The sequence below is a fragment of the Zootoca vivipara genome, chromosome Z2, assembly GCF_965207765.1.
Source record: "Zootoca vivipara chromosome Z2, rZooViv2.hap1.1, whole genome shotgun sequence".
Lineage (NCBI taxonomy): Eukaryota > Metazoa > Chordata > Lepidosauria > Squamata > Lacertidae > Zootoca > Zootoca vivipara.
This window is the reverse complement of record NC_142585.1, coordinates 1,085,145-1,097,358: the sequence shown is the minus strand read 5'-3', so window position 1 is coordinate 1,097,358 and position 12,214 is coordinate 1,085,145. Positions and strand designations below refer to the sequence as shown.

General features: G+C 44.4%; 1 protein-coding gene and 1 pseudogene across 7 annotated transcripts in view; both read left to right on the top strand.

Moving 5' to 3' along the window:
* The window catches only part of ARHGEF6 (Rac/Cdc42 guanine nucleotide exchange factor 6), a 143,213-nt gene that overhangs the window by 77,008 nt on the left and 53,991 nt on the right, over positions 1 to 12,214 (top strand). For all 7 annotated transcript variants that reach the window (XR_015948742.1, XR_015948741.1, XR_015948744.1 and 4 more), the window contains 3 exons: positions 2,207 to 2,227; positions 6,932 to 7,022; positions 9,001 to 9,090. Coding sequence is in view for 2 of the 7 variants with exons in the window: in XM_088665144.1 (XP_088521270.1) it covers positions 2,207 to 2,227; positions 6,932 to 7,022; positions 9,001 to 9,090 (202 nt within the window). In the remaining 5 variants the exon portion in view is untranslated. The remainder of the gene's footprint in view (positions 1 to 2,206; positions 2,228 to 6,931; positions 7,023 to 9,000; positions 9,091 to 12,214) is intronic.
* LOC148686507 (uncharacterized) lies at positions 4,045 to 4,958 on the top strand (annotated as a pseudogene).

Sequence of the window (12,214 nt, the reverse complement as noted above, 5' to 3'; positions counted from 1 at the left end):
ATTGTCACAAATGGGTCTGGGTTGTGCCACTGGATGAATACTGGGCATTGCTGTCTCACTTTGTGGCTGGATGTGTAAGCTTAACACAGGAGGCTGGACCCACTAAGCAACATGTTCACAAATCCAGGCAGAAGGGAAACCCACTGCCGTATAATTTTAGTGTTGGGATCGACCTTAGAAGTCATTTAGTATAAATCCTGCTGTTCAATGCAGGAGCTATAATTTAGGACACACCTCCAGAATCCATGAGGGATGGCTACTTGACTTCTACATAATACTTCCAGAGAGGAGAGCAGCTCCTACCATTAGGAAGTTTCTCCTGCCGTTTAGCTGAAATCTGCTTTGTTGCACTCTAGTCCAACAAAGGCACCTGCTCCGTCTTCTGCACGACAACCCTGCAAATATTTGAGGGCTACTCTTATGTCTCCCCTTTTGGGGGGGATGGGTCGTGTCAGTAGCTCAAGGAAGGTGTTGACCCAATATGCAGCAGCTGCGGAAAAGATAAAATTCCATGCCAGGGATCATTATTAGGAAAGGAACTGAATAGAAAACTGCCAATATCATAATGCTATCATACAAATCTATGGTGTGACCGCATTTGGAATATTGTCCAGTTCTGGGCTTCTCGCCTCAAAAAAGATATTGTAGATTTGGGGAAAGTCCAGGAAAGTCCAGCCAGAATGATACCCCCCTTTTATCTTTTGGGCGTATTTTTGTCTTTTTAAACCCATAGAAAAACTGGGATTCTTAGGAATAAAGTATATTTCATATTTGGTAAAAAGGTAAAGGTAAAGGCTGCTCCACCAGCCAAACAGCTCACAGAGAAAGAAAACCACTTTCCCACTTAATTTCATCCATCCAATTTCTTCTCATGCTATAACAGTGTTCAAATCTAAGCCCACAGGAAAATGGGCTGGCATAGGGGAGTTTATTTGCATCATACAGGAAACTTGTGTCGCAACCCCCGAACGGTGTTACTATAAAATCACTCTTCAATACTTTTCAGGGATTTTTTTTTATGACTCATTTTTTTACACAACTCACCCCTCAGGGCTTCTGTACACAGGTGCTGATGGTCTATTTTTGTTCCTAAAATTTCATAAACATTGTCAGACATTGGCAAAGATATTTTGTTTTGTTTTGTCTTGCTCAATATTCGTGTGTCCATTTTTCTCGGGAGTATATTCCATTGCTGTCCATGTGTCTAAGTAAATGAGCACTGGCGTGGTAATCAGTTTTTAAGTGTGGGAGCTCATCATGGCAGTCAGCATTGCGCCACCAAAGAGAAATTTCAAGTGGGCGTTGGAAATCCAACAACCATGCTATCAGATATTTGGATAAAGCCTTGCTTTCAGGGAGGCTGTGCTGGCTTCTGTTTTGTGTTCTGGCTCCACCCACCATGGCTCTGGCCCCACCCACCATAGGCCAAGGCTCCCTGATTGACTTTCCTCTGTGAATCAATGGCCCTTCTTTGCGAAAAGGTTACCTATTCCTGCCCTTGAGTTTCCTGGCTCCAATTCTACTGTTCCTTGTAACTGCCTATTTATCTGCCCTCTTTGAGTGAGCAGTGAGTCTCCTTTGGGAGATGTATGTGGTGAAGCCGGGAGGTGAAGGTGGGTGGAAACAGGTCCCCCTGAGAAGGAAGTGCCCAAGTGCCCCTCGAAACCTGGAGCCCACACCAACTCGTACAGAGACACGACAGGCAGACTCCCCTTTGAGGGCGGGTGACCCTTTCTCAGGAGCAGTTGAGTGAGCTGACCACATCCAACATGGGGGAGTAGAAGATTTAACCCCCTTCCTGCAGCAGAGGCTAACTGGTAAGGGGGGAGACCCTGAGCAGTGAGTCATTCAGAGTTGCAGAAGGAAACTGCTTCCATGAACAGAGAGCCTCTGGTCCCATGGGAGTTTTTCAGTGTTTAATCAATGCCTTTCCTCCTCCTCGTTATTATGAATAGTAATAGTCAAATTTGTCAGTCATTTTACAGAGCGGCTTAACTAGATGAGAAATGCAATAAACAAAAGTAAAACTTAAACAGTAATCAATGCAAAATAAATAAAATGCTCTTCCAATGGCGTATCAGTAAGCACAAGTCCTACCCACCCCATTAAGATACCAGACTGAAAAAAGTCAGTTGCTTTTTTTCATGAATCATGCTTGCCTTCTCATGTTTGTCTTTGTCTTTTTCTTTTTATGTTCATTCGGTAGAGGATGACTTACATTTTAAAGGTAAGGATGAAATCATCTCCATGACTTCCTGGGTGGCTGCATTGCATGTATGTTTTAACAAAGGACAAGTGGGTTTCCTCCTTCTCTCTCCACTCTACCCACCCACAACCTTCTGCATCTGTGTGTCAAATTTTCTCAGAGCTGTGTTTGTTTTGCAATTCATTGCCATTCACTTACTGCATTGTCCTGGCTACAAGCAATGGGACTTACTCCCAAGCACTTCTGCAAAAGGACACTTAATGCTGCGGCTGAATTCAGAGCATGGGAAAAAAGATTCATCTGTCTGGGGCTCTTGAGTCATCCTTTCCCAACCTAGTGCCTTCCATATCATGGGAGCCCATAGGAATGTTTGGGGTGTGTGAGGGAGCAAGCTAATTTCTATCAAAATTAAGCCCGGGGGGGGGCACTTCTGGCGAGGCATCATGGTGCGTGCCACTGCGCCACAGAGCTCCTGAGGGCAGCCAGCGTGTTTGCGCTGCCTGAAGGGCTCCCGAGCTGCAGAGACCGCCGCCACCACTGCGTGAGTGCCAGGGGTGCCCAGTGGACCAGCCGGGAACGTGAAAAATCGCGGGGGGGGGGGCAGCGATCGCAGCAGGCCAGAGCAGAGGGCATCCGGCCATCGATCAGATGGAACTCCGGGGCCCTGAGGCCTTGCGGTGCGGTGCGCCAGGGCTCCAGAGAGAGAAGGGAGAAATAAATAATAAAAACCCCGGCCTTTTTGCCGCCACCGCCATGCTCAATCCAGAGAGGGAGGGGAGAGGAGCCTCGGACCTGGCCCTGCTGCTACTGTGCCACCGCACTGGGTAGATTTTATACACACACACACACACACACACACACACACACACACACACATGCATATGTATACACACACACACACTTTTCTTTTTCTCCTTTTTTCCCTTTCCCTTAAATTTTTCTTCTATAAAAATAAAAATAAATAGAAATAATTTTTTCCTCTCCCCCTTTCCTTTTTATTGAATAATAATAATAATAATAATAATAATATTTTCTCTTTAACCAATATTTTTAGTATTTTACCATTTATCACCTCCACCTTCCACCTTTTAACACCCAAACCCCCCTCTTTTCATACACTTTAATCCTTTAAGAAAAAACAAAACAAAGCAAAAACAAAACCAACCCCCCTCCCCCCAAGTTCCCAGCCCTTTTACTAAATTTCTACCATTTTTCAGCTGTTGTCCTCTCCTCCCCAACCTCTTTTACCTTAGCTTTATATTATTCCTTCTGCCTCAATACATAAAAATACTCCTTAAAACCCTCCCCAGACACTCGACCCCCCCCTACATATTCTCTCCTTATTTTTACCCTCCATCCCACTTGTTACTTCCCATCCCCACCTTTGTCTTTTGTCCCTTTTTCTCTGTTTCTCTCCCCCCTTATCTAGTCTGTTTATCAACCTGTCTCCAAAAGGGGAGCCTTTCCTCCCACCCATCACCCTTACTTCCTTCATTCCAATACATAAACCTTCTCCTTAAACCCCTTCCCAAACAACTCTCCTTTATTCATCTCTTCCCTATCTCCCCCTCCTACCCCACTTCTCACCCCCACCCCTACTTTTGTTTTATACCCTCTTTGTTTGCTGGATTGCTCATTCGCCCATCTCTAAATCGAACCCCCCCCCCCCGCTTTCGCCTGTTTGTTTGTTTGTCTTGCGCCTGTTGGTCTGTCTGTCCATTGGTCTACCCGCCTCTCTGAGTACCTGACCACCGCTTTGACAGCACAGTTGAGGCAACTACGACAACATCAGAGAGGCTCTTATAACATTGCCAAGAGATGACACAAATGGCCGCCTAATCCGAACGCTCTGCAGAAGCCACCAGTCAACAACGCCTGACTAGTCCAACAACCCAACACCCAGAAATCATCACCGCCATAACCCCTTACCGCAACACGTCCCACTCCGAGAGAATGCCAAACAAACCCCAAACCAAAAACACCAAGGAGATTAAAATGTCACCAACTAAAGAGATGGTAAACAGCATTGAGGCCACAACATCCCCTCAAAATGACGAAATATTACAACATCTAAGGGAAATGGAAGAGAGGATGACAAGAAAACTGAAAGCCGCAGTGGAAAACGCAATGACCCCCACATAGCTACTAATCAGCAATCTTGCCTCCAGAGTGGAAGCTCTAGAAAAGAAGAATCAACTGCAAGAAAGAACAATAGAGCAATACCGGGATGAAACCACACGTATAAACAAGAAACTAAACAAACTGGAAAGAGAAAATGAAGAACTGAGAATTAAACAAGCAGACATTGAAGATCGCAATAGACGATACAACATCTGCCTCTGCAACTTTCCTGAAAAAGCAGAGGACAAAAACCCAACAGACCTAATTGTAAACTGGCTGAAAAATACAATCCCAGGCCCGACACTCGAAGCAAACGACCTGGAGAGGGCTCACAGAGCCCTGATACCTATGCCGAAGCCCAACACCCCCCAAGAGACATCACTCTGTGTTTCACATGCTACAAAAAGAAGGAAGAAGTATGGAACTACCTCAGAAACTCAACCAACCTTCGATACGGAGAAACCTCCATATTGGCCCTACAAGATCTATCTCAAGACACCCTAAACCGGGGGAAGAACCTACGCCCGTGTACACAGCTACTCCAACAAGCAAAAATCAAGTACAGATGGGGCTTTCCCTTCCGTCTCATTGTAACAAACGATACAACACAATACATGGCTACAAACAAATCAGAAGCTCTGCAACTATTGAAGAACCTCAAACTCGATCCTCCACCGGAATGGCAACCGACAGACTCGGCAAGCGACAGCCACGATGACCAAGACGATGAAACAACAGCAAACAAATGGACGGAAGTACAGAGGAAAAAGAAGCGACACAACAAGACATACCAACATAAACGACTACTACCATGCACAAGATCACTCCGCCGAACACACAGGACAAGACACCAGATCAAGATCAACCAAACCAAAACACCACATATGACCAACCTTGCAACGCCCGTCACAACTGAATGAAGCGACCGGAAAACAACTCAAAACTGAAAGACTGGTGATTCTCTCCCCACCCCTCCCCTCCCCCCCCAGTCCATAAATATAGCTAACATCAACAACATCCCCTTCCAAGCCCCGCACCTCCACAGAAACCCCCAGCTCAACACCTGTCCAGACATCCTTAATCACATTCCTCACCTTCCAACAACCCACAACCCACACCCTTAGCACCCCCCCCCCACTCCACACTAAGGAATAACAACTCATTTTACATCATTAACACAACACACAATCAGGCTAAAATCGGTTACCCAGCCAGCACAATGGTGGCAACACCTACATACCCACCTTAACACACCAACGATGTTGCGAATAACTTTGGCAACATTGATTTTGACCCTTATACCCAACATTGATGTCACTAAGATGCCTCACACTGTCTCACTGATTATCCCCTATCATAAACGACAGGGGAGATGCATAGCTGCCAAGTTTTCCCTTTTCTCGCAAGGAAGCCTATTCAGCATAAGGGAAAATCCCTTAAAAAAGGGAGAACTTGGCAGCTATGTCTGAGATGGCCTGTCCCTGAACACAGCCCTCCACAACAGCAGAGACCTACAGCCAACCGGCTGATTGCCAGATAGCCCAAAACATCCCAAACACACACCTATATGACTACATATAGGAAATTCTTGAAAACCTATCCCTAACTCTTTAACCCAAACCTAAATCTAATACCACTAGCTCCCCATCCACCACATCCTAGGTCAGCGCAGCCCCACAGGTTCATTAAACAACACAAAGAGAGAGAGACAAGACAACCCATATGGGTTGGCAGAGAATCGCCCTACACAATAGAGAAGCAAGATGGCTAACTTAACACATTTGCAACAATGTCAGGCCTACAAGTAAACTTTGCAAAATCGGAAGCCATGTGCTTCAACACCCCTCCTCACACCCAAAAAGAACTTACTAATATCACTAAGATAAAACTTTGTCACACCAAGTTCAGATATCTAGGGGTACAAATAACCAAAAACCTCAACAAATTTTACCTTCATAATTACAAACCCCTGTGGCAGCAAATAAACAAAGACCTAAAGAGATGGAACAATATGAATTTCACTCTCTCAGATGAAATTGCCATGATCAAAATGGTCACCCTCTCAAAACTAACCTACCTATTCCAAATCCTCCCAATCTGGATCCCCCCAACCCAACTTTGCAGATGGCCGGGAAAATTATACTCTTTTATCTTCTCACATAAAAAACCAAGAGTAAGCGCAAAATACCTTCATCTCCCCACCTCTGCAGGGATTGCTCTCCTCCTGCGGAGGCTTGGGACGCAAGCTGCACGCCCGCCAGCCATATGGTGGATGGGGCACAGCTGGCGGGTGTGCAGGGAAAGGGGAGGCCACCGGCAAAGCTGCGCAGCTCTCCCACTCGCTGGGGCGGCCCTGAGAGGCCAGCACCCTGGCACAATGCGCCAATAAGCCCAAAAGGAAAGACAGCTCTGGCCGTATCACCAAGTTCCAACGCTGCTTTTTGTCCTATAAGTATTGCTTTGTACCACACCCCCAAATTTATCAGCTGAGACTGAGATGATTGTCAGCTAAGATTTCTTTATTCATAACCTTGGTTGTCTCATTATTAAGTGAAGTATGTGTTGTTGTTGTTGCTTTTTTTAAAAAAAACAACAAACAAACAGGAATCAAGCAAGAGCCCAAAGACAATGAAGAAGTTCCTTCCAAAAAGGAAAGACCGGAAACCACCCGATGAGGAATTTGTCATTAGAAAAAGTGAGCTGACTTGCATGACTTGTACTTGTAGTGATTGTTTTTAAAAGGAAACACAGAGATTCTCCAGTGTAACATCTAAGACTCCCCATCATCTGCACTGTATATTTAAATCAATATCATGCCGCTTTAAACAGCCATGCTTTCCCCCAAAGAATTTTGGCAACTACTAGGAAATGCAGTTTAAGGCTGTTGAGAGTTGTTAGGAGACCCATCTCAACAGGAGATTCCCCTCATGGAGCTACATTTCCCAGACTATCCTGGGAATATAGATTGGTTGTTAAACCACTCTGAGAATTGTAGTTCTGTGAGTAGGGGGTGGGGGTGGGGTCTCCTAACAACTTTCAGCACCTTTTAATTAAGGACAGTGGAGTCCTGCTACCGTAGTTCTGGCCAAAGACTTGTGTAATCTAGTGTCCTGTTCTCACAGTGGCTAACTAGATGCCTGTGGGAAGCCTGTGGGTAGGCTCCTCCACACTGCTGTACTTTTGGGGTGGCGTATTCTGCATAATAAGGGACCCAGGTGGCGCTGTGGTTAAATCACTGAGCCTAGGGCTTGCTGATCAGAAGGTCGGCGGTTCGGATCCCTGTGACGGGGTGAGCTCCTGTTGCTTGGTCCCAGCTCCTGCCAACCTAGCAGTTCGAAAGCACGTCAAAATGCAAGTAGATAAATAGGAACCGCTACAGCGGGAAGGTAAACGGCGTTTCCATGTGCTGCTCTGGTTTGCCAGAAGCGGCATTGTCATGCTGGCCACATGACCTGGAAGCTATACGCCGGCTCCCTCGGCCAATAATGTGAGATGAGCGCGCAACCCCAGAGTCGGTCACGACTGGACCTAATGGTCAGGGGTCCCTTTACCTTTTATTCTGCATAATAGTGCATTAGTGATGGATTTATTATACTGGACTGTCCACTTAGCATTCTGCTTTATTAGTTGTTCTGTGATGCTTCCCCAGTGTTACTATATGATTGTCATGCGTAGGGACCGGGGGGGGGGGGAGTGAACTGGAACATTTGCAGTAAAAAGAAAAGTTACTGGGTTTTTGTAGGAAGTTGCAGCTCATGCACTGCTTGGAAATGAAGCAGACCACCCTGAAACTTCTGCAGGTGTGAAAGGTATTGAAAGTGGGGTCACGTATGACTGTCCCAATACTTCATGAATAAACAATACCAACTGCATCTGGAAGGATTCTGACTGGTACAAAAAGATTTCCTGCTGCACTCAAGGTTACAGGGACCAAGATAAATGCAGTGGTACCTCGGTTTAAGAACAACCCTGTTTACAAACTATTCAGTTTATGAACCCACAAAACTGGAAGTAGTGTCCTGGGTTGTGAACTTTACCTTGGTCTACGAACAGAAGCCAAACTGTGGAAGGGCACTGGCTGCAGGAGGCCTCATTAGGAAAGCACGCCTTGGTTTAAGAACAAACTTCCGGAACGGATTAAGTTCGTAAACCGATGTACCACTGTACTTGCTTCCCTCATTTTAAATACAGTGGTACCCCAGTTTCTGAATGTCACCGTTTACGAGCATTTCGGTTTTTAAACACCGTAAACCCGGAAGTACATGTTTCGGTTCTCGAACACGCCTCAGAAGTTGAACATAAAACGTGGTAATAGTGGGTTTTTTGTAGATGGCGGTAAAGAGCGGGTTTTTGTGGGGAAAGCACCACAGCAAAAAGAAAAAAAGTGCTTGGACACAAAAAGAAGTCTGACTGAGCTTAGTCATTGCCATTAATTTAATTGGGCCTACTTTGAGTAGAAGTTAGCTGAATACAACCCTTACTTCTGACTAGATCACATGAGTGTTCTAGCCCTTGTGAGGCAGAGATGAAACATAAAGCAAATTGTGCCGCTCCACCTAACAGTAAAGCTAGAAATCAGTGTTAGATGCTGAGCTAAGTCTTCTCAAGTTAATAGAAGCCAGATTGGGTGAGAGTCGTCTCTTGCATTCACCTACCTTTGTGACATTTGACAGGTACTGCTGCCTTGGAAGAAGATGCACAAATCCTTAAAGTGATTGAGGCCTATTGCACAGGTGCCAGCTTCCAGCAAACCCTCAGCTCAGGTGAGTGGCTTAAAGGTGGCACCTTGTACCTAGAAACTTAGTGGGGTTCTTCTTTTAACCTAAACCTCTCCAGATGCTGTTGGACTCCAACCACGATGAGTCCCAGCAAACACGGGCATTGAGCAGGGATGATGGGAGTTGTAGTCCAGTGACACTGGGAGGGCTAAAGGTTAGTGACCTGTGTTTGACCTTTCCCTGTGCCTGGCATCCACTTTTCATAAGAACCTGCAAAGAGCCCTGGAGGATCAGACCAAAAGGTCCATCTAAACTCATCTTCTTTGTTGCTCTCAGGGGCCAACTGGATACCTCTGAGAAGTCCACAAGCAGGGCATGAGAAAGATGTTTACTTTCTTATTTATCTCCTTAACCCTTTATGTCCTGCCTTTCTTCCATCATGGAACTCACAGTAGCCTATCTGTGGTTCCCAGTAGGTCTCCCATCCAGGCACTGACCAGACCCAGACCTGCTTAGCTTCCAGCAGAGCAGCATCCTCACCTGCTTACCATAAACTGGGATTGGGTGATTGCCCTCCCCTGCTGTTTCCCCCTAGCAATTAGCATTCAGTAGTAGACCATCTTTTCTATATGAATATTTCGCATAGGCTTCATGGCTAAATAATGTGCCATGAATTAGCCCTCTCTGTAGTGGTCAAAAACACCTTTTAAGTCACAGTCTACTACAAAGCAGGTATTCTGCATAAGAAGATCCTGCTGGATCACGCTGATGGCCCATCTAGTCCAGCATCCTGTTCTCAGAGTGGGCCTGTTCTCAGGCCCATCTAGCGCAGCATCCTGGGTGCTTGTGGGAGATTTGAGTGCAAGAGCCCTCTCCCCTCCTGTGGTTTCCAGCAAGTGGGATTTGGAACTTTGACTGGTTCCAACTGTGGAGGCAGAGCTGTAGTGATGAGTATCCATTGATAGCCTTCTCTGAGAAATTGTCCAGTCCTCTTTTGAAGCCATCTTAAGTTGGTGGCCAGCACTGCTTCCTGTGGGAGGGAGTTCCATGGTTTACCTGTCAGCCTTCAAGCCATCCAGGTCAGTGGTCATCCTGGCCTCCTTGGGGAGCAAGTTCTTAGTTTATGTATGTGCTGCAATGAAGATGGACTTCCTTTTATCTGTCCAGAATCTTCTAAAACGAAGCTCCATTGGATGTTCAACGTTCTGAAAGTGGGAGAAACTTCTTCATATCTCCTTCCTCCATGCTGTGCTTAGTTTTTATAAACTTCCATTGTGTTACCTCTGCAACTGTCCCAAATGCTGCAAACTGTTCCTCATAGGGAAGTTGCCTTTGATCATTTCACTTGCCCTGAGTTACAAGGGCCAATGGTCTGCCTATAAATAAGGCAGTTTCCTATGTTTCTGCCTCATGCCCTGTAGAGGACGATGGCAGTACCTTCTCACCCAGCTCCCTCCCATTCCACTGTGCAAACAAACTGATGGTAATCTCAGAATGCAAGAGATAGCTTGACTAGGAAGCACAGGGCACTATCATTTAATCTGCTGCACCTTTCAGAAAGAGCTGCTTCCTGAGTGAGGTGCTAACATCTTCTGAAGTGATGGAAATGCAAACCTTTAGTCAGTCGCATCGACAGGGCAAATTAAAATCCGTGTACGCTTAGAGGGGAGACAGAGGGGTAGTAAAAAAGGTGTGGCCCTCTCCTTCCGAAATGTGGCTGCTTTGTACAACTTTTGTCAGCTGTTAAGCTATCAGAAAACACATGCCCATTTCTTGGTCTATTATAAAGTGATGGTTTTAACCAACGAAGCCAGAAAGACTTGGAACCAGGTTACCTGAAATAGTGTCTTAGCATAGAAGAGCTGGCTGCTGGATCAGGCCAATGTCCCATCTTGTCCAGCATCCTGTTTTCACAGTGGCCAACCAGATGCCTATGGTGAAGCCCACAAGTGTCGGCCCACAATAGTGACAACACTCTTGTTACTGTATTTGTGATTCCCAGCCCCTGATATCCAGTACCTGCTCCATGTCCTGCCATCAAGTGAGGTGAAGCTAAAAAGGAGAGAGCCTTCTTGGTGGTGACACCCTCCTTATGGAATAGCTTTCTTTCTTTCTTTCTTTCTTTCTTTCTTTCTTTCTTTCTTTCTTTCTTTCTTTCTTAAAATAATTTTTATTAAGTTTTCCATTTTAAAAACCCAATAAAAACCAAATTAAAAAATTCCAAATTATAATACAATCAAAAAAGCCAAATATTCGATGCCAAATTATATATCTTTGGGTGACTTCCTAGACTCTGAAGTTCGTGATGATCTAATATTTTACTGCATTCCTTAATTATCCCAAATAATCCTAATAAAACATTTCCGATGTTGATCCTTCATTTATTTTTTTATTTTTATTTTTAAACAAACTTTATTATTTAAAAAAGTTACATAGGTATAACATAAATATAGAATATAGTTTTCCAATTCACCAAAGAATATACAAATAGTATACAAAAAAATATATATAATCAAACACAAAGTTTCCTGTTCGCAATGTGAACAGTATATAACCAAAATATTTCTTCCTGTTTCATCTTAGATACTTCCCATCCTCCTTATTATATAATATCAGATTCTTTCTGTGCCACGGGTTGACGTTAAAAGTTTTCTGCTTTCTTTTCCTAGTTATTTTTCCTGTTCTCCTCATCTTTGTCTTTGATCTCAAACATCATTCTATTTCTGCTAATAAAGAGTTATTTGGGTAATACATTTTTAGATATTTTTTGTAAACACTCCATTAGATAGATAGATAAACTTTATTTCGGCCATAGGCCCATAATGCACTGCAACCAAGGATAAAACAGTATAAAACCAGCATACATAAAAACAGTCAGACAAAATAAAGACATAAAAGAATCAGAACAATCAGACAAAATTAGTCCCTCATACAAGGGACTTATGTACAACATTTTTAAATGTTTCAAGTAGTTTTGTGGGGCTTCTAGCTATGGTTAAAACGTTAAAAAGGCCTTCATTTTTCATTACTCAGATCAGAAGGTTACTCAAATGATGTAGCTTGATGTCAGTAGTCGTAAAGTAAGTTATGCTGTTTTTTGTAAGAAAGAACTGAAATCAAATATCTTGCTACAAGTAATGTTTTGGTCGAATCATCATCTTGCAGCAGG